At 44.4% G+C, this 24,473-nt stretch overlaps 1 protein-coding gene across 6 annotated transcripts in view; it reads right to left on the reverse strand.

Annotated features, from left to right (window-relative positions):
* The window catches only part of ATP2B2 (ATPase plasma membrane Ca2+ transporting 2), a 1,884,743-nt gene that overhangs the window by 283,024 nt on the left and 1,577,246 nt on the right, over positions 1-24,473 (reverse strand). For all 6 annotated transcript variants that reach the window (XM_069206673.1, XM_069206670.1, XM_069206668.1 and 3 more), the window contains 2 exons: positions 19,749-19,928; positions 6,986-7,073 (listed from right to left, as the gene is read on the reverse strand). In XM_069206673.1, coding sequence (XP_069062774.1) covers positions 6,986-7,073; positions 19,749-19,928 — 268 coding nt within the window. The remainder of the gene's footprint in view (positions 1-6,985; positions 7,074-19,748; positions 19,929-24,473) is intronic.

Genomic DNA, 24,473 nt, shown 5'->3' on the forward strand with positions numbered 1-24,473 from the left:
GGAGGAAGTCTCCAAAATGTTAACCCTAGGGGTTATTGAGCACTCCAGCAGTCCTTGGGCCAGCCCAGTGGTATTGGTCCCAAAGGCTGCTGCTCCTGGTGCCACTCCGGAACTTAGGTTCTGTGTGGACTACCGGGGTCCCAATGCGGTCAGCAAGACTGATGCACACCCAATCCCCCGAGCTGAGGAGCTCATTGATCGGTTAGGAGCTGCCAAGTATCTCAGTACGTTTGATTTAACATCTGGGTACTGGCAGATTGCCTTTACTGAGGGGGCAAAGGAGAGGTCAGCATTCTCTACCCCAGATGGGCACTGCCACTTCAACGTGATGCCCTTTGGGATGAAGAATGCCCCTGCCACCTTTCAGAGGTTGGTCAACCAGATGCTGGCAGGACTGGATGAGTTCAGTGCCGCCTACCTGGATGACATTGCTGTGTTTAGTTCCACATGGGAGGAACACCTGCAACACCTCTGGAGAGTGTTAGAGGCCCTGCAGAAGGCAGGCCTCACTATTAAGGTGAGCAAGTGCCAAATAGGGCAGGGTTCTGTGGTGTACTTAGGACACCAGGTGGGGAGTGGCCCGGTGGCACCCCTACAGCCTAAGATTGACACGATTCTGGCTTGGGAGCCTCCCAAGACCCAGACTGAAGTGAGAGCCTTTTTAGGTCTCACAGGATATTACAGGAAGTTTGTTAAGGGATATGGTACCATTGTTACCCCCTTAACTGAGTTGACTTCTAAGAAGCAACCCAAGAAAGTGATCTGGACAGAGGCTTGCCAGAGCGCTTTTGATGCCCTGAAGGCTGCCATGTGCACAGCACCTGTGCTGAAGGCACCTGACTACTCCAAGGAGTTTGTTGTGAAAACAGACGCCTCAGAGCATGGTATTGGAGCAGTACTCTCACAGCTTAATGAAGAGGGCCTAGATCAACCCGTAGCCTTCATTAGCAGGAGGTTACTACCCAGGGAACGTAGGTGGAGTGCCATAGAACGTGAAGCATTTGCTGTGGTCTGGGCACTGAAGAAGCTAACACCCTACTTGTTTGGGACTCACTTCTGAGTTCAGACCGACCACAGGCCCCTCAGATGGTTAATGCAGATGAGGGGTGAGAATCCAAAACTGTTGAGGTGGTCCATTTCCCTACAGGGGATGGACTTTACGGTGGAACATCGTCCTGGTACAGAGCACGCCAGTGCAGATGGTCTGTCCAGGTTCTTCCGCCTTACTGATGAGAACTCCCATGAGGTTGGGTAGTTGCTCCCCACTTTTAGCTGCGGGGGGGGGCACATGTCAGACTTTTCATCCTTGCCGTGGTCTCCCTTAACTTTTTGCCTCTGTTCCCCAGGTTGTTGATGTGTGCTGGACTCTGATTTTACTGTTTTTGTTAGTCTGGGCACTTTACCACTGCTAACCAGTGCTAAAGTGCAAGTGCTCCTGTTTAAAATGTGTACGTAATTGGTTCTCCATGATTGGCATATTTGTTTTACTGTTAAGTCCCTAGTAAAGTTTAGTAGAGGTGCCCAGGGCCTGTAAATCAAATGTTACTAGTGGGCCTGCAGCACTGGTTGTGCCAACCACACAAGTAACCCGGTAATCTTGTCTCAGACCTGCCACTGCAGTGTCTGTGTGTGTATTTTTACACTGTAAATTCGACTTGGCAAGTGTACCCACTTGCCAGGCCTAAACCTTCCCTTTTCTTACATGTAAGGCACCCCTAAGGTAGGCCCTAGGTAGCCCCAAGGGCAGGGTTCAGTGTATGGATAAGGTAGGACATATAGTAATGTGGTTTATATGTCCTGACAGTGAAATACTGCCAACTTCGTTTTTCACTGTTGCAAGGCCTGTCTCTCTCCTAGGATAATATAAGGGCTACCTTTAAATATGATTAAAGTGTAGATTCCCCTAGAGAGTAGATGGACATGTGGAGTTTGGGGTCCCTGAACTCACAATTTAAAAATACATCTTTTAGTAAAGTTGATTTTAAGATTGTGCGTTTGAAAATGCCACTTTTAGAAAGTGAGCATTTTCTTGCTTAAACCATTCTGTGACTCTGCCTTGTTTGTGGATTCCCTGTCTGGGTCAGTTTGACAGTTGGGTTGTTTTTCACCTCGCACTAGACAGTGACACAAAGGGACCTGGGGTGTAACCTGCATTTCCTGATTAGCCATCTCTGCTAGGAGGGAGGGCTGGAGTGGTCACTTTCATCTGAAAGAACTGTGCCTGCCTCTGACAATGCAGACTCCAACCCCCTGGTGTGTGTCTGAGGCCTTGCCTGTGTAAGGAAGGATTTCACAAGTAGATGTGAGTCCCCTTTGAAGAAAGGTGACTTCAAAGACTAAAATGGGTATAAGAAGGGCATTCAAATCTACAGACTTTAGAAACACTTCTGGAACCAAAAGGAACCTCTGCCTGGAGAAGAGCTAATAGCTGAGGAAGAAGTGCTGCCATTATTGTGACTGTGCTTTGTGGAGCTTTCACGCAGTGCTGCTTCTACCAGAGTAAGGGCAAAGACTGGACTTTGTGTGCCTTCCATCTTGTGAAGAAATCTCTAAGGGCTTGAGTTAGAGCTTGCCTCCTGTTGTTTGAAGTCTCAGGGACAGCAAAGACTTCTCTCTGCCAGCACCTGGAGTCTCTGGAGAGACTCCTGCTCTGACAAGTGGTGCCCTATTCAGTCCCTGGGCCTTTGAAAAGAAAGCTGGTGGAAATCCAAGGAAATCGACTTCGGATGACTCCGGACCTACGCCGCTGCTGAATCCTGTGCCGCCGCCTGCACCCGACGCCGTAACCTTCGCTGGAACGCGATGCTCTTCGCAGGCCCGATGCCGCTGCAGCCCCGCTGAAGTACGTGACTCCATGGAAGTCACCGCACCACGTCGTGACCGACGCCGCTCGAAGTGCACGGATTCAACGTTTCGCACAGACGCCGCGATCCCCGACTTCGCGCATCGGCTTGTTTTCACTCTTCACCAAAGGTACTGTACTTGGGGGTCTACGTGACTCCGTGTCCGACGCCGCTGGTGTCGGCTTGTTGGAAACGACTCCATCACGATGCCGTGTTAACACCTCATCGAAGCATTTTTGTTTCTAAACGCTATTTTTGAGTTTAATCTCTAAAAATTCATAACTTGACTTGTGTATGTCGGATTTTTGTTGTTTTGGTCTTGTTTTGTTTAGATAAATATTTCCTATTTTTCTAAACCTGTGTTGTGTCATTTTGTAGTGTTTGCCTTGAGTTACTGTGTGTGTTTGTACAAATACTTTACACCTAGCACTCTGAAGTTAAGCCTACTGCTCTGCCAAGCTACCAAGGGGGTAAGCAGGGGTTAGCTGAGGGTGATTCTCTTTTACCCTGACTAGAGTGAGGGTCCTTGCTTGAACAGGGGGCAACCTGACTGTCAACCAAGGACCCCATTTCTAACACTCCCATTATCTGCTTCACTTTTTCATTCTCCATTATGTTATCAAATCACTTCTCAATAAATCTGAATCAATCAATCAATCATTAATTATAAAGCAGGGCTAATCATTCGATAGGGAGTCCAGGTGCTTGCAGGTCCTGGAGGCTTAATTCAAACAGCCAGGTCTTGAGGTCCGTTCACAATTCCGGAGGTGTGGTGATGGTCCAGAGGTGGGTGGGGAGGCTGTTCCTAGTTTTTGCTGTGATGTGAGAGGAGCGTCCTCCACTTTTGTTTCGGTAGGTGCAGGGAGTATGGACAAGTGAAAGAGAGGCAGAGCGTAGTCTTCTTGACAGTTGATGGAAGTTCAGGTGGTGGTTAATGTACTCGGGCCCTTGGTTGTGTAGAGCCTTGTGTGCATGGGTCAACAGCTTGAATTGGCATCTCTTCTGTATGGTGAGCCAGTGGAGTTGTCTGAGGAGGGTTTGTCGAGAAAGGCCAAGGATGAGTCTGGCTGCCTCATTCTGTATGATCTGAAATCACTGTAGGAGGTGTGCAGCGATTCCTATGTAGAGGGCGTTGCTGCAGTCCAGTCAGCTGGTGATGAGGGCCTGTGTCACGGTGCGTCTCGTATGTTGGGGTAGCCACTTCAAGATCTTACATAGCATGCACAAAGTGAGGAAGCAGGTGGAAGAGACAGCATTGATCTGTGATTTAATGGTGAGCTTGTTGTCAGTGATGATTCCGAGGTTTCTGGCATGGTAGGAGGTAGAGTCCTAGGTCTAATGGCCACCAGGAGTCATTCCATGTGTTGTAGCTATTGCCAAAGATCAGTACTTCTGTCTTGTGTGTATTCAGCTGCAGATAGTTGTTCTTCATCCAGTCAGCAACATTTGTCATGCATCTATGGAAGTTGGTTCTGGTGGTGGAGGGGGTGCAGGTGACTGAGAGGATGAGTTGGGTATCATCTGCGTAGGAAATCGTGTTGAAAACTTGGGATCTGACAATGTTGGCCAGCAGGGTTGTATATGCATTGATGAACATGGGGCTGAGGGATGAGCCCTGGGGGACACTGCAGGTGTTCTCCTTCGGTTCAGCGGTGAAAGGTGGGAGGTGGATCCTCTCGGTTCTTTCAGTGAGAAAGGAGGGGATCCACCTGAGCATGTCCCCTTTGATGCCAATGTGGTGGAGTTTTTTGATCAGCATGTGGTGGGATACGTGTTGAAAGCTGTTGAGAGGTTGAGAAGGATCAAAGCTGCTGTTTCTTCTCAATTTAGGAGGCTTCAAATATCATTGGAGGCTGCGATCAGGGCAGTTTGAGTGCTTTGATTGCTGTGGAAGCCAGATTGGGAAATGTTGAGTAGCTGCTCCTGCTCCAGGTATGTCATTAGTAGGGGTGGGCGGCGAGCTCCTCTCCGCTGGTGGAGTTAATGGAGTTTTGGGCTCTCCATGCTCCACTTTAGCATAGAGTTCGCTCAAAACTCTGCTAGCCCCGCCAGAGGAGCAGAGCTCACCGCGTGCACACTGCAGCTCAGTTATGGGCCACACAGCTAAAGCACACACATAACATTGCGCTGTATGACCCATAACTGGACTGCAGTGCGCAGAAGTCAGCGGAGGCAGAGAGTCAGACTGCTATCTGGCAACGAGGACCCACTGGGAGAGGAGAGAATTCAGGTAAGTCGGCTTTTTTTCTCACTGTGCACACTGGTGCAAAAGAGGCCTGAAACAGCAGCTTTTGACACCTAAGGCCCTGGCCTGGCCTGAATTCAGGGCAGGGCCGTAGGCAGCGAAAGCTGCAGTTTCAGGCCTCTGGTGCACTGGCCTGCTCTGTGTGCAGGGTACAAGGGGCAGGCCAGTGCACAAGAGGCCTGAAACAATAGCTTTCACTGCCTACAGCCCTTTCCTGAATAAGCCCGATCTCGGAAGCACTAAGCAGGGTCAGGTCTAGCTAACCAGGCCTGACCCTGCTTAGCTCTTCCGAGATCGGGTGCATTCAGGGCTCTGCAGTTCACAGAACTCCACCCCATAGCATTCCACAGAGTTTTTAATCAACTCTGCAGAATTCCATGGAGTGGAACTCCGTGAACTCCGCCCAGGCCTAGTCATAAGTTGCTTGTTGATGTTCTTTTCCAGTACCTTAGCTGGAAATGGGAGCAGGCAGATTGGCTGGTAGATTTTGGGATCACTGGGGTCAGCTGAGGGTTTTTTGAGTAGTGGCCTGACTTCAGCGTATTTCTAGGCATGAGGAAATGTTGAGGTGGTGATAGAGGTGTTGAGCAGGGTGGTGAGTTCATGGCAGATCCTTTGGTTTCCATGGTTGAAGGTGTGGCATGGGTCTGTGGGGGCTCTCAAGTGGATAGATTTCATGGGGAAGATGATGTCCTTGGTGAAAAGGATATTCCAGGTGGTCAGTGTGTGGTTTGTGTCAGTAAGGGGGGTGGCGTATCTGTCGAGGAAATCCATAAGTGTGGGTTGAGGTTCGAAGTTTCTGTATATAGTTGCGATCTTGTCATGGAAGAAGTGGGCAAGGTTGACGCACAGCTCCTGTGAGGGTCTGATGTTGTTTTTGCCGGCACCCGGGATGGAGAATTCCTCAACAAAGTTGAAAAGTTCCTTGCTGTTGTTGGTGCTGGTTTCAATGCATGCAGCAAGGGCTGTCTTCTTTGTCGCCCTCAGCAGACAATGGTAGAGGTTGAGGGAGGTCTTGAAGACTGCTCTGTCGGAGGCATCCTTGCTGGTGCGCCATCTCCTCTCCAGCTGTTTTCTGCCTTGTATAGGTGTTCTGAGTTCTTGGGTGAACATGTATCCATGTACGCATGTTAAATCCCTTTTTCAGTCAAATAAGTATCTTTTTAACCTTTGATTCTGACTGCAGTTTCACATTTTTTATAGTGTAACTATATCGTGGTATAGCTGTGAAGTCACACATAATACTTTAAATACTTTCTCCGAGGATGCCACGTCTACCTGACCAAGCTACCAAATGTTAGATTGAGAATGTAAAAGAACAATTATTATTATATGTGGATTGAAGAGTGGGTAATAGAATAGCCTAACAGGCTGGTTTCTCACGCATAAGTGACATACCCCACACCTTCTCAAAATATTCACCATTATTCTTATTAACAATTAGATGCAAGTGTCTGTTTCACAACTCTAACTTTGCATTGGCTTTACTCTTTGCCTCTATTAGATGAAAAAGCAAAAATACGAAGAGAAATATATGTAATCCAGATAAAGATGGGTAAGAAATAGACCCAACTTGACAGAAGATTTCTTTTAAAGATGCCTGTCTATGCACCCCTTTCTTCTTCGCTGTTTTCCATCACTCACCTGCCTTTCGTTTTCTTTAAACCTCATCAAATTGGATCCATTTTAGCAATTATTTTACCTTTTCCCAGGCTAATTCTGTTCCCCTATCTATTGGGCTTTCGGTCAATCATCTCATTCAAAATGGCACTCAATATTCATCAACAAGACAACAAGGTATAAGGACACATCACAGGGAAAACATGAGAAATGTAAAATATATTTAAGCAATCGAGGGCACACATCTTAATTAAAAAAAACTGTCAGGAAAATGTACCTTTTACTAATGTGTGTTTATCAGTAGGAGAAGAGCGAGCGAGCACTCGAAGCTTTGGCCAGATCTTGTCAATTCGTTCTTGCTCAATCTAGAGAAAAGCATTGTAAAATCAAGATTTGTTCAAAACAAACTCAAAAAGGGCGATTTAAAGAGGTGTGATACAATATTGAAAGTATAGTTTTAATTGCATTACATTTTACAAATAATTATTGAGATCCTGAAAAGTGAGTAAATGTTATGAAAATAAGATATGTATACATGATATCAGATCATGCTGCATACTTCTACCCTATCAAATATTATGCGCACTAATGTACAAAGTAATTCTGGTTCTACATCAACACATGGAGGACAAACGAAGTTAAATGCAAATGTAATGGATAAGAGAACCGCAGCACAAAGTGATAATTCATATTTAAATCTGAACCACAGCATATTAGCTACATTTATATATGTAAATTACAGTTTAAGTTACATTTGCAACAGCTTTCAGATGCTAGCACATAGATTTTTGGAAATCTAATGGACCCCTAATGAAATGTCAAGTTGTGTGGTTGCCCGTATTCATTGTATTTGGTATCAGTTGGAATTAAAATTTGACTTTGATACATTACATGTTACCCTGTGCCACATTTGCATATAACTAAAATCATGTATAACTGGTTGAATGGGTTTTCTTTCAGGATTGACTCATCTTGGTAAATCTATTTATTTACAACATCTTAACACAAGTCACATTCATATGTTCATAGTCTACCTTATAACTTTTATTATTTTGTAACATCTTTAGTTATCATTTAAAATAATTTGTAATATTAACTATAAAAATAAGGGGTTGGCCCTAACAACAGTAATCTTATCCAAGGATTAATAGTTGGGCAGACAGTGAAAGGCCTGTGTGCTGGATGCAAATTTCCAAATTGTTCAAGTTTTGTATTAAACTAGTCACAAAAGTTATGACTCTGGTTCAGGCAATGGAGCTGTCAATATTAGAGGAAACATTCTGATTACGTTAAAGGCAAACATAATGTGTATTTCGTTCTTTGAAGTCTGTTGCTTCAGTGCAGTATGCAGAAGGCCGTGTCCTGATGCATGTGTCAATTCGTGGATTTATAAACAATTTGATTTAAAGTTCTATGAACCATTACGTTTCCTGTGGAGTCTATGAAGTGTTAATTTAATATTTATACAGACTAGTGTTCCTAATAGGAAATCCCAAGCACGATATATTTGGGCTAAATAACAAATGTCAATAACAATAATAAACATGTCTACTCATTATGTTAAAGACACAAGTGACAAAAAGTACATTAACAATTAGGGTAAGGCAATGTTGTGTTTTCGCGAAGAACTCTGAGATTCCCTAGTGGTCAAATGTTTAGGCCTGTTCAGGACTGGGCAAAAGGGCAGAGCTTAAAGGGGACTCTCAGTGAGCCACATTCTAGTAGAAAGATGGGCCTTTCAGCGTAGCCAGGAAGTTCCTCTGCATCTTAGTTTTGAATCCTTATTCAAGCAGGGTCATTGCTATAAATTGTGCAGCAGATACAGTGACACTGGGGCCCAGAAGTCTGAGAGGGCCATTGTAACGCAATCATCTGTAATTTACTGTCAAACGGCTGAAAGGTAGCATTTCACTTACTTGCCAGGCCCGATCCTGCTTAGCGCTTCCAAGATTGGGTGCATTCAGGCAGGGCCATAGGCAGCCAAAGAAAGCTGCAGTTTCAGGCCTTTTGTGCACCGGCCTGCCCTCTGTGCACTGCGCACAGGACAGGCCGGTGCACAAGAGGCCTGAAAAAGCAGCTTTCACTGCCTACGGCCCTCTCCTGAATGCACCCGATCTCAGAAGCACTAAGCAAGGTCAGGCCTGGCTAGCCAGACCTGACCCTGCTTAGTGCTTCAAAGATTGGGTGCATTCAGGACTCTGTGGCTCACAGAAATCCACCCCGTGGAATTCAACAGAGTTTTTAATCAACCCCGTGAAATTCCACAGAGTGGAATTCCGTGAGCTTCGCCCAGCCATAGAGTGGATCCGGTGCATTTAATTTTAAATTCTTTAGTAAAAATTAGGGCCTAAGAGACTAAAGCACCAACCGCAGACATCTAGTTGCATGAGACCAGGTCAAAGTCCCAAAATATGGCCAACCGCGATGGAGCGCGGTTCGGATACAAAAATTGGATTTGGCCCAGTCAGTCCTTGTCATCAGGCGGCATCTGAGGAGGGAGCATTGTCATCAGGAAGCCTAAGGTCAAAGCTGCGGTAACAATATCTACATTCAGACTAAGGGTCTGATTACAAGTCTGGCAGTCCGAGGACCGTCAGAATCACAGTGATGGTCCGACCACTGCACTCCAGGCAGTCTGACCGCCACATTACAACCATGGTGGGTGGGCCCGCCAGGGAACCGCTGTCCCCATCAGGAACATGGTTCCCAATGGGCTGACGGTGGTCTGAGTTAAACTCAGCCACAGTGGTGCTAAACTCATCAGCGCCTGGCTGACTGCAACTCAGCTTTTCACCAGCCTTTGCATGGCAGGGACCCTGCCCAGCACCATCGGAATGCGCACAGCCTGCTTTGCAGACAGTGCACATTCTGAAGGGTATGGCGTGCTGCAATATTGCCCTCAGCTCCCTTAAAGGAGCCAAGACCAATATCATAGCACTGTTGTTCCTGCCGGTCAGACCGGCGGGAACATTGTAATATGCTTGGGGGGATGCCACAGGTATGACGGTGGTGTCCTCCCCTGAGAGTTTGGTGGTCAGCTGGTCCTATGGCCAAACTGGTAATAAGGCCCTGAGTCTCTTTTTTGGAAGTCAAATATCTCCAGCAGGACGGGGCAGGAGTCTGTAGCTGAAGAAAGTTCCAGGGGCTTGGATACCTCTTTGGTGAAGGGGTGCTGAACAGGATTTGATGCTGCGGAGAAGAATGTAGTGAAAGCAGCCGTGACGTCAGGCATACTGGTGATGCACCATGGATGTTTAGATGAGCAGTTTGGTCCCGGTCTTCCTTTGGTTTTCAGAGCAGGTTTTAGACAAAAAAATTATAAGCCCTCAGTTTTGGATTTTTGCCATCTTGGGACCCCTAGCACCACAATCAGTGGTCCAGGGTGTGGTGGGAAACCATTTGGGGGTTCATGACTCACTCAGGCTGTGTCCAAATCCAGGTTCAAGATGGTGAGAGCCTTTTATGTCCCTTTGCCTCTGTACATGAGGCCAGCAAAGTAGCCCTTGGAGCCACAATGGTAGTCCTGGATTCAGGTGAATATGCAGGGTGCACACAGCAGGGCTGGCCTCTGTGGGTTCAAGGCAGGCTCCAGGCAGCAAAGCAGTCCTTCCGCGTACAGCAAAGCATTCCTGCAGAGTACACACCAAGTCACAACAACAGGCAGTCTTCTGAGAGGTCCAGAAAATGAACCTAAGAGTGGGTCTGAGGGTCTTAAATTTGCACCCAGTTCTGCCTTTGAAGTTGGGAGAAATTCCAAGAGGTTTCGACATTGAAGTGCATGGACGTTCTTGACTCACTTTCTGTGGCTCCAAGCTGGCTGCAGTGACAATGTGGAGGTGATTAGCCCTTTGTGTGAAACAGTATTGCGTTGCAAGTGGAGCTGTGCTCAGCTCCTCCCCCCATTCTGCAAGCAGATGACCCATTCAGGTACACATAATCTCTCTATTGTCTGACTGTCTGGGAGGGATTCACAAAATCTAGCTGTCAGTTACACTCAGTCATGCATCCCAGATGAGGCCACAGGCACCAAATGGCTAAGGGCAGGAAAATGCTAACTTTCTAAAAGTGGTAGTTTCAAAATTTAACTTAAAAATCTGACTTTATCATTAAAGAGGATTCTCCATTACAATTTTACAGACACTAAACATGAACTGGTTACCGTGCCTTAATCAAAAGTTAGCACCAATTAAAATGTAATAAGGCAACCCAATATTCTCCTATGAGACAGGTAGGTCTCAAATTTGAATTTAGGAGTTTTTCACTACAAGGGCATGTAAAACTTAAAAGTACATGTCCAACTGTTTAATCACACTGCACCCTGCACTAGGAGCTACCAAGGGCTTACCTTAGGTGTGGCCTATATGCAATAAAGGGCTACTTAAGTGGGTGGCACAATAAGTGCTGCAGGTCCTCTAGTAGCATATAATTTACAGCACTGGCCTCCATGGTAAAGTACACTGAGACCCTCATTACAGACTGCCACACTCACGATGGCGGTTGGACCTCTGCAGACAGGGCAGTCTGACTGCCCTATTATGACTGTGGCAGATGTGCCATGGTTTGACCGCCGGCACTGCCAGGTTGCCGCCTGTCGACAGCCTGCCGGTCTTGGCGGTTGTGAAAGGGATTACGAGTACCCTTTCCGCCAGCCTTTGCATGGCAGTCTCACCGCCATGCAAAGGCTGGTGGGAACAGGGTGTCGGGGGCCCATGGGGGCCCGTCGCACATTTCACTGCTCAAGTGACGGGCAGTGAAATGCGCAATGGGTGCTGTCGCACCTGACACACCAAAACATTGATTACGAGCCGGCGTCAATGTTGTGGTGAGTTTTGCGCTGCGCCAACGGGGGAAACGCTGTTTTCGCCCACTTGTGCAGCGGAACCCTCCTTATAGGGCGGGCAAAAGGCCTCCATTTGCCTGCAGCAGCTTCAGCAGTCCTGTGAAAGGACCACCAAAGTCGCAATGAGGCCCTGAGTCCGAAGTCCAACAAAAACAGATTTCAGCACCTTCAATGGAGCTAAGTAGGCAAAACGCTTGGAGGAAGACCATCCTAAAGGTCTAACATATATTAATTAATGTAAATGCTAATTGATCAATATATTTTTTTCATTTTGTGTATTTTTAAAGGTTACATTTGCAAATGTTTATTTGCTCAATTTGTACTCAAGTTCTATTTCGAGCTGTGGGGCTATTGTGAGACTGGTTCAGATTATTTTTATGTCTTATATATGTACAGATATTAAGTTATTAATTCCCATAATGTATGCACTTTACCCAACATTTGTTAGAGTAGGTTACAGTAGTAAATCCAACCCCTCTTCACTGTGCCACATTCCTCAATGTTTGGTGGACTGAGCTTTGAATAGGAAACACCCTGCCTCAAATATATGCACTTTATTTAAAGTTTCTAAGGCTTGAGATAAAATAGAAAATTGTATGCCCCTCTAATCTATGCACTTTTCCTAGTGTTTGTTAAACTGGAGTTGGAATAGTAAATTTGACACTCCCCTTTGTTGCACCATTCCCAATGTCCCTTAAAAAATAGAACACTAAGGACGTGATTTTAGAAAGGACGTGATTTAAGATTTTAGAACACTAAGGACGTGATTTAAGAAAAGGACGTGAATTAAGAAAAGTGGTGCTGCACACAGTGCAGCACCACTTTTCTTGCGCCCCTTAGTGCCCCACTACTACTACCATGTGTGCACCCTATTTAAAATAAGGCACACTTTGGCACAGGGTAGGGGACAATAGCTTCAGAATTCCTGAAGCTATTGATGTACTCTGCAGGAGTAGCACCAAACATTTGGTGCTACTCCTGCAGAGTACATAGAAGCCCATTGGATTCAATAACATGTCCCCTTTTAATGCCTGTTCTCAGCAGGCATTAAAAGTGTCGAAAGAAATAGCCAAGGAAATCTTGTAGATTTCCTTGCCCCATTTTTACACGTCCTTGCATACATGATGCCTGACGTAAGCATAATGTGGCACAAGGGGTAAATATGGAGCGTGTAAAGAGCAACTTTAGTGCTGCCTTAGCGTAAAAAAATGACACTATGGCAGCGCTAGGGTGACGCTAAGGTGACGCTAGGGCCTCTTAAATCAGGCCCTAAATTTGACCCCTTCCCAATGTATGAACTTCACCAACATTTCTTTGACTGGAGCTAAAAAATTTGACTCCCTCTTCAATGTGTGCACTTTCCTTGATGTTTAATAGGCTTCAGTTTGATTAGTAAATTAAACTGGTCAAAATCTTTCTTTGACTGGAGTTCTGGAGTAAGAATACTAAATCTGACCACTATCTATGGACTTTTCCCAATGTTTGTTCAGTTGTAATTAGAATAGTAAGTCGGAATATATTTTCACCAGTGGTTGTAGAATTGTAGTAAGAGTAGTGTATTTTAATTTTTATACTTGTTTATTCTCAAATATTTTTACAATTGAGTTAGGTTACTATTTTGTAGTAGTAGTAAAATACTTTATTCAGTCACATCAGGGCCATAAAAGCACACACCGAAATAGATAATAACATACATCGCACCAAAAGAAAAACTCACAAAACTAATACAAAAGTGCAATTAATTTTACACAAACCTAAGCCCCTAGACACTCCCATAACCATTATACAGTTAAGTGATCATAGAATAAAGTGTGATACACAGAATAAAACCATTTTCATGATCAAACACCCTCTACATCTCACATTTTTCTCAATCACAAAGAGGAGGCTGAAAAACATGATTAAAGTAATAGGTCAAATAAGGTTCAATAAGAGGACTGGTCGCCAGCAGAGAGTGGGGCCCATGTGGTTTGAGCACGCCCAAATAAGAATAGGCTTGAACTCTTGACAGCTTATTGTTCTGTACATGAAAAGATTTTACTCTAATCGACTTAGGGCCCACCACCATCACCTGGGATTTGCTACAGTTTGTGGAAACATCTAAGTTATTCATATAGTCCACAAAGCTATCAAGTAGTGTCTGCAACCCCAATGCAGTCCTAGCCAAAAATACGGTGTCATCTGCAAACAATAATGCGGGGGTCCTCTGTACACCTATATGTGGACAATCCACAGGCTTATTGAGCAACCTGACCCCAAGGTCATTCACATACAAAGTGAAAAAAACCTGTTCCAGTATGCAACCTTGTCAATCACCAGTCCGTAGATTAAAATACCCTTTTCCAACAATATCTGCCATAGCTTAGACCTATTTACTTTGTCAAAGGCAGAGGAGAGAAAAACTCACAAAACTAATACAAAAGTGCAAATAATTTTACACAAACCTAAACCCCTAGACACCCCCATAATAATTATACAGTTAAGTGATCATAGAATAAAGTGTGATACACAGAGTAAAACCATTTTCATGATCAAACACCCTCTACATCTCACATTTTTCTCAATCACAAAGAGGAGGCTGAAAAACATGATTAAAGGAATAGGTCAAATAAGGTTCAATAAGAGGACTGGTCCCAACAGAGAGTGGGGCCCATGTGGTTTGAGCACGCCCAAATAAGAATAGGCTTGAACTCTTGACAGCTTATTGTTCTGTACATGAAAAGATTTTACTCTAATCGACTTAGGGCCCACCACCATCACCTGGGATTTGCTACAGTTTGTGGAAACATCTAAGTTATTCATACAGTCCACAAAGCTATCAAGTAGTGTCTGCAACCCCAATGCAGTCCTAGCCCAAAATACGGTGTCATCTGCAAACAATAATGCGGGGTCATCTGTACACCTATATGTGGACAATCCACAGGCTTATTGAGCAACCTGACCCCAAGGTCATTCATGTGCAAAGTGAAAAAAACTGTTCCAGTATGCAACCTTGTCAATCACCAGTCCGTAGATTAAAATACCCTTTTCCAACAATATCTGCCATAGTTTAGACCTATTTACTTTGTCAAAGGCAGAGGAGAGATCCATGTAGGTTATAAAAAGTTGCTTAGCTACAGTATAGTTATTAATCAGCACATAAAAATTAGGACACTGATCACAGGTGCTAAGTCTGGGCCAGAAACCAAAATGCAAATTTGACAAAACAGACCCATCCCCTGCCCAGGCCAAAGCCCTCTCAAGAATAACCCTGCCCATCACTTTAGTTACCAAGTGTATCGAAGAGACAGGCCTTTGAGAACTAGGGAGGTCACTAGACCCCTTCTTATAAACGGGAATACTGATAGACTGAGGCAAAGAATGCTGTAAGCCCACCTAAGTTAAAAACTTGAGTTAAAATTGGGGACCAGAGACCTGGTGCAGCCTTAAATAAGTTGGCAGTTATTCCGTCTGGCCCGGGGCCTTGTGACTGGAAAAACCCTTGACAGCACACTCAACCTCAGTAACATCAAAGGATAGACTGATCTTAACACCTACAGGGGCCACAACAGGAGCTGTGATTAGGCCAGCTTCAGGCACCCTCCTGTAAATGCCTTCAAAATGCTTAATCTATGTATACTATCTCCTTTAAACAAAGGGTGATTGACTACCTCTTGGAATTTGCCACTGTCTGCCTTATTAGAAGCCTCCAATAGATCATACCTTGCTGCCTCTCTAAGATCTCTCTTCCTGTCCTCAATCGCCTGTCAATAGGCTCTACATCTGTTACAAATTAGGTTATAATCCTTAGGAGAAGTCTTAAGAGCACACAATAAAAGCTTGTGACAATTAGAACAATTATTGCCAAACCATTTTGGATTGTTATTGGCACATTGCACCGAGGGAAGAGTCAAACTAACACAAACTTCCGCTAGTATAGCCCGATAGGCACCCCTAAATGACCCAGCAACAGGCTGCTCCCCCAGGCAAATATCAAACTACCTCTTTTTTGCAGTGGCAAGAGATTTCATAAAGGACTCTGGTACAATCCTTTCCCCTTTGAGTTTCCATCCCTGGTCCATCATTTTAAGGGCCGACTTGCAAATGATATGTGACGAAGAAGCAGTACCAAAGAAAGTACTCACATCCACAAATATGCAAAAATGATCACTAAAACCAGAGACACTAATGCCATAAGGGCCTAGCAGAAAATACCATCTAACATGGTTTTCGTGCCATGAACGACAACATTTGGAGGGAAATTACCATCAGAATCTAATTGCACCTTGGTCATAACACACTCCAGATTAAACTCAGTTAAAATACTATACAAATAATCTCTCACCCGACTGTGCTTGAGGTGCAAAGCATGTTAACTACACATATGGTCACATGATAGCAAATGAGTGAATGCAGGAGTGCAAATTAAAATCCCCTATCCAGACAAAGCCCACACTTGCAAGTTCCTTATGTTCTGTGTCCATTATAAGGGACTTCAGTGTCTGAAGTATGCCACAAAAAGAAGGGCCATGAGTTTCATTATAAAAAAATTACTAAAACAAAAGTACCTATCCTGGTAGCTGAGAAAACCAGGACTTGGACATTAGGTGAAGATATAGGCACCTGTCTAACTCTACAGCTCAAAGACAGGGAAACCGGCGTGAAAAGGCTTCCTTTAGGCCTCCATCTGAGCAAGGGCACAGCAGCGTAAAAATATTATTAAACCCCATCCAAGAACATGAAACCCTCTGTGTCCAATGTTTTATACATCATTCAGGATTTTGTGGGTTAATACATTTAAAATTGATTCATTTCTTTAAATCTTTTTTTGTTTTTTTCTAAACTTATTTCCTCATTTTCATGTGATTACTATTTTATGAAACTCAGTTTTAGTTACATATCTATTGAATGTATTTGTATTGGTTTAATAAATACATCTTAAGTTTTCGAAAACATTTTGAAATAATTAAACATGTTTACATTATGTTCAATTATTTTATAGACATAATAATGTACTTTTCATTTACAAATTATGTTTTTTATAGTAACTCTATTTTAATTCAGATGTAAATATTAGATTTTATATTGTTGTGTTTAAACTTATCTTAAGTTATAAATATTTGTATGAAGAGAAACATTTAAGTTAAAAAATTATTTCTATATGAGTACGTTATACATTTTTTTTTTAAAAGTAACTTTTTAGAATTTTAAGAGTAATATTACACTTAAAAAGTATGAAGGTAATGTTGACCTTTTGGCCAGCCATATTTTGTAGTTGATATTCTTTTATTTTACCTCATTTATATGTAATGTCAATATTCTGTTGTTGATATTTTGTCAACACCTTTTTTGTACCATAGTATTTTTGCTTCCATATTTCATAGTGTAACAGTTCAGAAGATAGCATTCATATGTCTGGTATTTGGTGTGATTCTATGGGATAGTTTTCTGCAAAAAAAGAAATAATTGATTCATAAATACATTTCATTTCTTCTTTAGATGAGAATTGTTTGTTATATCAGATAAAGTTGAATGTACTTTCAATGCTTCAGAAAATGTGATAATGCTTGAGCATTTGAGGGACAATAGTGGAACCTCTCTATGAGCTACTCTCATGTGCTTACTTTCTGTGATAGATGTCAGGCTATGAAGTTGGGAGCTGTTATCTAGTCACCATTAATGATGCATTTTGAAGTCCCATAGGGACTCCTTTGCACTTTCACATTTGGAGTCCCAAATAAACCCTTGAAGGAAAACTGTCATTGCATACTGACCATCATTTGGTGGAATGAATGCCAGATCAGATGTTTACATTTGTCGAGGCGGCAAAGGTTTCACTGGAATAAAGAAGCATTTTCACCTCTCTATACAGATGTGGAGCTATGAATTCTGCAGGGCAGGAGCACCACCAATTTACAGCAAAGATCTGGTTTCATCAAAATTGAAATGAGGTCCCTTGTCTCTAAGATGTATATTCAACCATTATTTAATTTCATATTTTAGAAAGAAAAAAAAAATCACTCCTATGCTGACCTCACTTAGATCCCAATGAGACTGGCTGGGCTGTTATATGCTTTTCAAGCAGTCAGTTAATGTAAGCCCACATAAAACTACTAACTAAATTTCAGCAGAGTAACCCCTACTGCAACTAAGGCAAAAGTGAGCCTTTTAGGGACACAACTATCTATGCATCATCTTCCTTCCTCCAAATCAAATAAGTCTAGACTTCATCTTGGATTCAGCAATGAGCCTCACCCCTAAAATTAAGTTACTAAGGACTGCTGATTCAAGCGTCTCAGAGATCTTAGTTAAAGAATTATAAAATATCAGCCATCAAGGAATTAACAATCATCTACTAATATGTTTCTAGCGGTATATAGAGCAACGTGCAAAAAGTCAATTGTGGAATAACTCTCTTTACATACTCATAAAAAAATCCTTGCTTTTTTATGGAAAGGTGTTAAAAATGATTGCTTTGTATTATCTGCACATTTTTGTTTATTTTAATTTCTGGCCCTAAATATTTTCTGCACCTAGATCCATTTTGGTCCATTTAATTTATGGCAGCAATAAATAATTGAATGGCAAATTTCATGTTCAAATTCCCAGAAAAAATAAGCTGTGGTTGTTCAGCCTAAAACTGTCTAATTGTTCCAATATATCAGAGATCTTTTTTGGCTACTTCATATCACCAAGATACGTTGGCAGTTGTGCACTCTAAAAAGAATGTCAACATATAACTTAATGTAATATAACAATGTTCTGTTTCATAACATAACATTGAATAAAATAACATGGTGGCAATGGTTGGCATATTTTGTGTATTTTTATGCACAAAATAAACTGTTATATTGTGGCATAATGAATACAAACATAACATATTTCAAGGGAATTTGGGAACACTGCTATTGTAGTATCAATACCATGAGGAACCTTCTTGATAAAGTGACATTCATATCATGAAATGAGGAGATATTGCATGATCTACATTGATACATTTTAAAATCCTATTGTAATATGTAAACCGATCTCTGAGGCCTCAAGCTTTAAAACTAATTTAAATTGCTGCCTGAGCAAGACCCTGCAAGACTAGCCGTACTATAAAGGTTGTTTTACTATTTGAAGCATATGATTGTGACAACTATACATTTTTCATTGTTGCTTTTTTCCCATCCCAAGTAGATTAAAATTTATATGTTAGAAGGGCTAGGGACAGGGTGGTAAAATCAATGAAAGTGTACAGAAGACCTTAAGGAACTTTTTTATTTTCTGAAAATCATAGCAGTTAATGTTAATTTATGTAAACATGTCATATAAAATTTCCTATGGAAATCATGATGTATGGCCCCACGTTTTTCAAATTATTTTGAGTTGTGGCTGGAGTAAGATGCCCCAGAGTTCTAGTTTATTCTGCAGAATAGTAGCTACAAGTATATTTCACTAGAAGTATGACTTTATGGAGTTTTTAAACATATAGTACCTGCATTACAAAGCAACATACAGGTGATCAACAGGCTTGCCCCATGCAGGGGAAGAGTGTATCAGCATATCAGAATTCTAGTGCAGAGTCAAAAAATGATCCAGCAGTGCATCTGCAGCCAGTCAATGGGGTGAGAGTGCACTTTTGGAGAAAGACAAAGAGCCAGGTCAGTGAGTCCTGTGCAGGCCCAAAGATCCTACAATCTGAGGACATTCAAGAGGGTGGCAATCTTGCCAGGATTGGGTCGGGCGTACTGGTAGTCAGCTGTGGAGAACTGATAAGGATAGTGGCTCAGAGTGGTAACAATAATAATGGCCCATGCTGGAGGTCTATCGCACTTATATGTTTGACATGGGATGTAGAGCCAGCAGTGTGTTTGAGGTGATTGATGTGGGCTTACTGGTCCTGTCTCTCAGACCTCTAAATGTGTTCTCAGCCCACGCCCAAGCTCCAGATTCTAGGCATTCACAAGTGTGGGGGGAGAGGGTACTGATTCCAGTTCAGCACTATTGTTGTTTACTTCTCTCATGCTAATTTTCTACATGTAAAGTGATGTCAAGTTCAGTGGGTCATATAAAACTACACAGATTGAAAGAATACAGTAATAAATAAATAAAACAATACATAAATAAATAATATACTTCACTGCATACACAAAACAATAAAGAGACTGAAGGAAACTAGCATTCCAGAGTGCTTCAAGAGATAATGCTTTTCATAATGCATTATTGAACTACTCACCTCTCCCTTCTCATTTCTTATCCTTCGGTTGAATTCCTTTCCCTCCAAACAGAGAAAGTCTTCACCAGGATGAATAATTCCACATTTTATGGCAATTGCGCGGGCTGTGTTGATGTTGTCTCCGGTGACCATGCGGACAGTGATGCCAGCACGCTGGCACCTCTTTATGGCATCTGGAACCTGTAAGAAATAAAAAGCAATCCATTAGGACTTCTATCTAGATTTTTAGAATTTTTTTAATTACATATTCACAGTGCACCACAACTCCTTTGTCAGATAAAATAAACCAAACTGCATGATGCGTGTTTCTTCCTATATACAATTACTGTATGTATGTTTCACTTTTGTTGAAAAAGATGCTGAGTCTGATTCACAAAGGTAATTCACACTTCTGAGCAAGTTTACACTGTGAAGTAAGTTTACTACTCTTGGTATACACAAAATAGTAAACTTATTACAAAAGTATAAGTTAAATGGCTCCACCCCTGAATATTGCACATGACTTACTCTTCTGTGGGTTTGTGACATCCCTTCAAAAATTACTTGCTAACCCTCCCTAAACTCCTCTTACTATTTCTGTAATCCCATTCCTCTAGTAAGTCTGCCCCTTCTTTAAGCCACCCCCGTGTGTTCCTCCCACATTTATAACTAAAACCTACACTTATGTGTGTTGAGACTCCTCAGTCAAGGCAGAGAATTCCACACACATAAGTGTAGCTAATGCAGAGGCATATGCCTCCAAACATAGGCCCTCATTATGAACACGGCGGTCAAAACCGCTGAGTTCATACTGGCGATCAAACCACTAACCACCAGCGTCCCTAGATCCCCGCTGACCCTATAATGTACATTCCTGTGGGCCGGCGGACAGAAACCTTTTTTCCGCCCGCCGGCCCACAGGAATGCCTGGCCGGGACATTGATGGTGGCTCCATGTGGAGCCGCCGCCAATACCTCTGTGTGCGGCGGGTGCAGCTGCACCTGTCGTGCAGCTCATTGCCCGAAATTCGGGCAGTGATCTGCGCAATGGGGCACTGCACAGGGGCCCCTGCACTGCCCATGCCAAGTTCATGGGCAGTGCAGGGGCTCCCAGGGGTGCCCCGGTGCACCCCTTCCACCAGCCTTGGGAAAGGCTGGAGGCTGATGAATCACTGCTGCCTCTGCCTTGTCAGATAATGATTCCGACCGCCGCCAGGCTGCCTGACAGAGGCAGCCTGGCGGTGAGTGAGGGCCGCTGATGGTTCCCCTCATGGTGTTTATTATGTGGCGGTGTGGCCCGCCATGCCGGCTGGCAGGTTTTCCCGCAACCGCCGGTATGTTGGGCCACACCGCCAAGTTCGTAATGACCACCATTGTTTGTGAATTGCAATGTGTAGTAAGCTTTGTAGTGTTAAACAACATACTACAAAGTGCAGTTTGGGAATTAGGGACCGACTCGCAAAATGCATTTCCGAATCGCAAATAGGAAGGGGTGTTCCCTTCCTATTTGCGATTCGCAGTGGAATGCAATTCCATTTGCGACCGCATATCCGGTCGCAAATGGAGTCGCAGTTACCATCCACTTGAAGTGGTAACCCACTCGCAAACGCCCCTTTGTGAATGGACCCAAAACAATTTTTTCAGGGCAGGTAGTGGTCCAAGGGACCACTACCTGCCCTGAAAAAATACCGAAACTAAAGGTTTCGGTTTTATTTTTTTAAGTGCAGCTCGTTTTCCTTTAAGGAAAACGGGCTACACTTAAAAAAAAAACTGCTTTATTTAAAAGCAGTCACGAACATGGAGGTCTGCTGACTACAGCAGGCCTCCATGTTTGCGAGTGCCTATAGTCGCTATGGGGCCGCAATTTGCGACCCACCTCATTAATATTAATGAGGTGGGTCTTTGCGACCCCATAGCGACTCGCAGACGGTGTCTGAGACACCGTTCTGCATTGCAAATTGCGACTTGCAATTTGCGAGTCGCTCCGACTCGCAAATTGCAAGTCGCAATTTGCAATAATGCTACATCTGGCCCTAGGTCTGTAGTTTTCAGGTCACAATGGAAAGACATCTTGGGTTTCCATGAACCTTGCGGTGATCTGAGCATTAATATTCATCTCATTTTGTGCTTAATTGCAATTAGTGCAAGGTAGAGTTTAATTTTTAGTGAACATTAAACCCACCAGAAGCATGGTTGAGCTGTTGGATCCTGTATAAGAGAGGCCATTCCAAGAACATATTTTCATGTAGGAGTTTGATAAATTAAACCCACTGGAAAAATGGGCAGACTGTTTGATTCTCTCAAAGAAAGACAATTCCAAAAATATATTATCATGTAGGGTTTTGATAAAATCTAGTGTGTTTTTGTCCCTAAATACACTCCAGTATTGATACCCCTCTGGATATCTCATATCTCACCGTCCATTTGCAGTTTCCCTTAAGGATTCCCCTGCTGCTGCGTCCCCTGCGGCCCCACCCCCCCAGCCTTCCCATTTGTCCAGCCCTCCCTCCTCCAAGCTGCCATTCCCTCCCTCCCCCCTATTTATGGCAGCCGCGGCGCGGATGTGCCGCTGGCGCGGCCTGTCTGTGCCCGTCCACGCCAAGACCGCGCCCAGCGCCAGTCCCCCTGGCCTTCTCAAACAAACCTACCCCCCCTCACCCTCCACTTACTCAACCCATGCCCTTGCCTCACCTGCACCCTCTCCAGCCCCACACACACTCATGGCCCCTTCAGCTGCCTCACCTGTCATTTCTCCTGCTCCTTACCCCCCACACCACACACCAACCATAGCGACCCCCCCAACAACAAACACAACACCCCCAACACAATACACACCTACTCTGCCCCCAACCCCACCAACCAGCCCCGCCACACACCACCCCACAACCAGAACACACCCAATACACAACACCCTCATGCACCACACCAACACCACCCACCTCAACTTCCTGCTCCTCAACACCCGCTCCCTTCACAAACATGCCATAGAACTCTGGGACCTCATCACATCACACTCTCCTGACATCGCCTTCCTCACGGAAACCTGGACCAACCCCTCCTCGGAACCAGACATAGCCATTGCCACCCCCAAGGGATACAAACTCCAATGCAAAGACCGCCTCAACAGGCTAGTGGGTGGCATCGCCATCCTACACAGGGACACCATCAAAGTCACCACCAGCTCCCAAGACACTATTGACAACACAGAACACATGCACTTCCTAATCCACTTTAACAACACCTCCACCCTCAGAGGTACACTAATCTACAGACCACCAGGACCACGCCCCGCCTTCTGCGATACCATCGGCGACACCATCAGCTCGCACGCCCTCACCTCCACAGACTATGTCCTCCTCGGTGATTTCAACTTTCACTTGGAGAACCTACAAGACCACAACTCTACCTCCCTCATAGACAACCTCACCAACCTCGGACTCAAACAACTGGTCACTGCAGCCAACCACTCAGCAGGACACACGCTTGGCGCAATTTTCACCTCAAGCCAACACATAGCCTACACCCACACCACCGAACTCCTCAGGACTGACCACCACTGCGTCCACTTCTCCTTCGCCAAACACCCCACACACCACCATCAACACACCACACCGTACCGCATGTGGAACAAGATCCCCACAGAACGCCTGAACTCCCAACTGACTCACAACCCCCCCACACCAACGACCCCAACACAGGAGCACACAACCTCTCGAAATGGATCACTACCTGCGCAGACACAGTAGCCCCCCTCAGAAAACACATCGCCCCCCGCAACATCAAGAACACCCCACGGTTCACCCCCGAACTCCAAGACTCCAAACGCAAATGCCGGCAAGCGGAGAAAATATGGCAACAAGAACCCTCCACAACTAACTTCTCCACCCTCAAAGCTACCATTCGCACCCATCACCAACTCATACGCACCGCTAAAAGAGACCACTACAAGACACGCCTTGAAAACAACTCTCAAAACAGCAAAGAACTCTTCACCATCATTAATGAACTAGCCAAACCCAAAGCCAGCAACATAGACCCTTCACACACACAGCCCCTATGTGACACCCTCTCCAACCTCTTCCACCACAAAATCCTGGACATCCACAACAGCTTCATACCACACACACACACACACACCACACGAACCCCCCAGTCACCCAACTCTACCCCCACTCATGATCCCCCCCACCACACTCACCACCTGGGCCCCCACCACATACGAAGAAACCGAAAAAAACATGAACTCCATCCACTCCGGATCCCCCTCCAACCCCTGTATACATTGCATCTACAACAAAGCCAGCCCAACCATCGCCCCCATACTCCGCAACATAATCAACTCCTCCTTCGACTCAGCCACCTACCCGGACCCCTGGAAGCACACGGATAGCACCGCTCTCCTAAAAAAAAAACAACGTCGACCAAGAGATCCTCTCCAACTATCGCCCCATCTCCCTCCTCCCTTTCCCCGCCAAGGTCACTGAGAAACTAGTCAACACCCGCCTATCCCACTACCTCGAAGAACACAACACTCTTGACCCCTCACAATCCGGGTTACGCAAGAACCACAGCAAGGAAACAGCCCTCATCGCATGCAGTGATGACATTAGGACCAAAGTCGACAAAGGCGAGACCGGCGCACTCATCCTCCTAGACCTCTCCGCAGCCTTTGAAACTGTCTGCCACCACACACTCCGCACACGCCTCCACAACATAGGAATTCGCCACAAAGCCTTAGACTTGCTCA

Source organism: Pleurodeles waltl, chromosome 9, assembly GCF_031143425.1.
Source record: "Pleurodeles waltl isolate 20211129_DDA chromosome 9, aPleWal1.hap1.20221129, whole genome shotgun sequence".
In the NCBI taxonomy this organism is placed as follows: Eukaryota; Metazoa; Chordata; class Amphibia; order Caudata; family Salamandridae; genus Pleurodeles; species Pleurodeles waltl.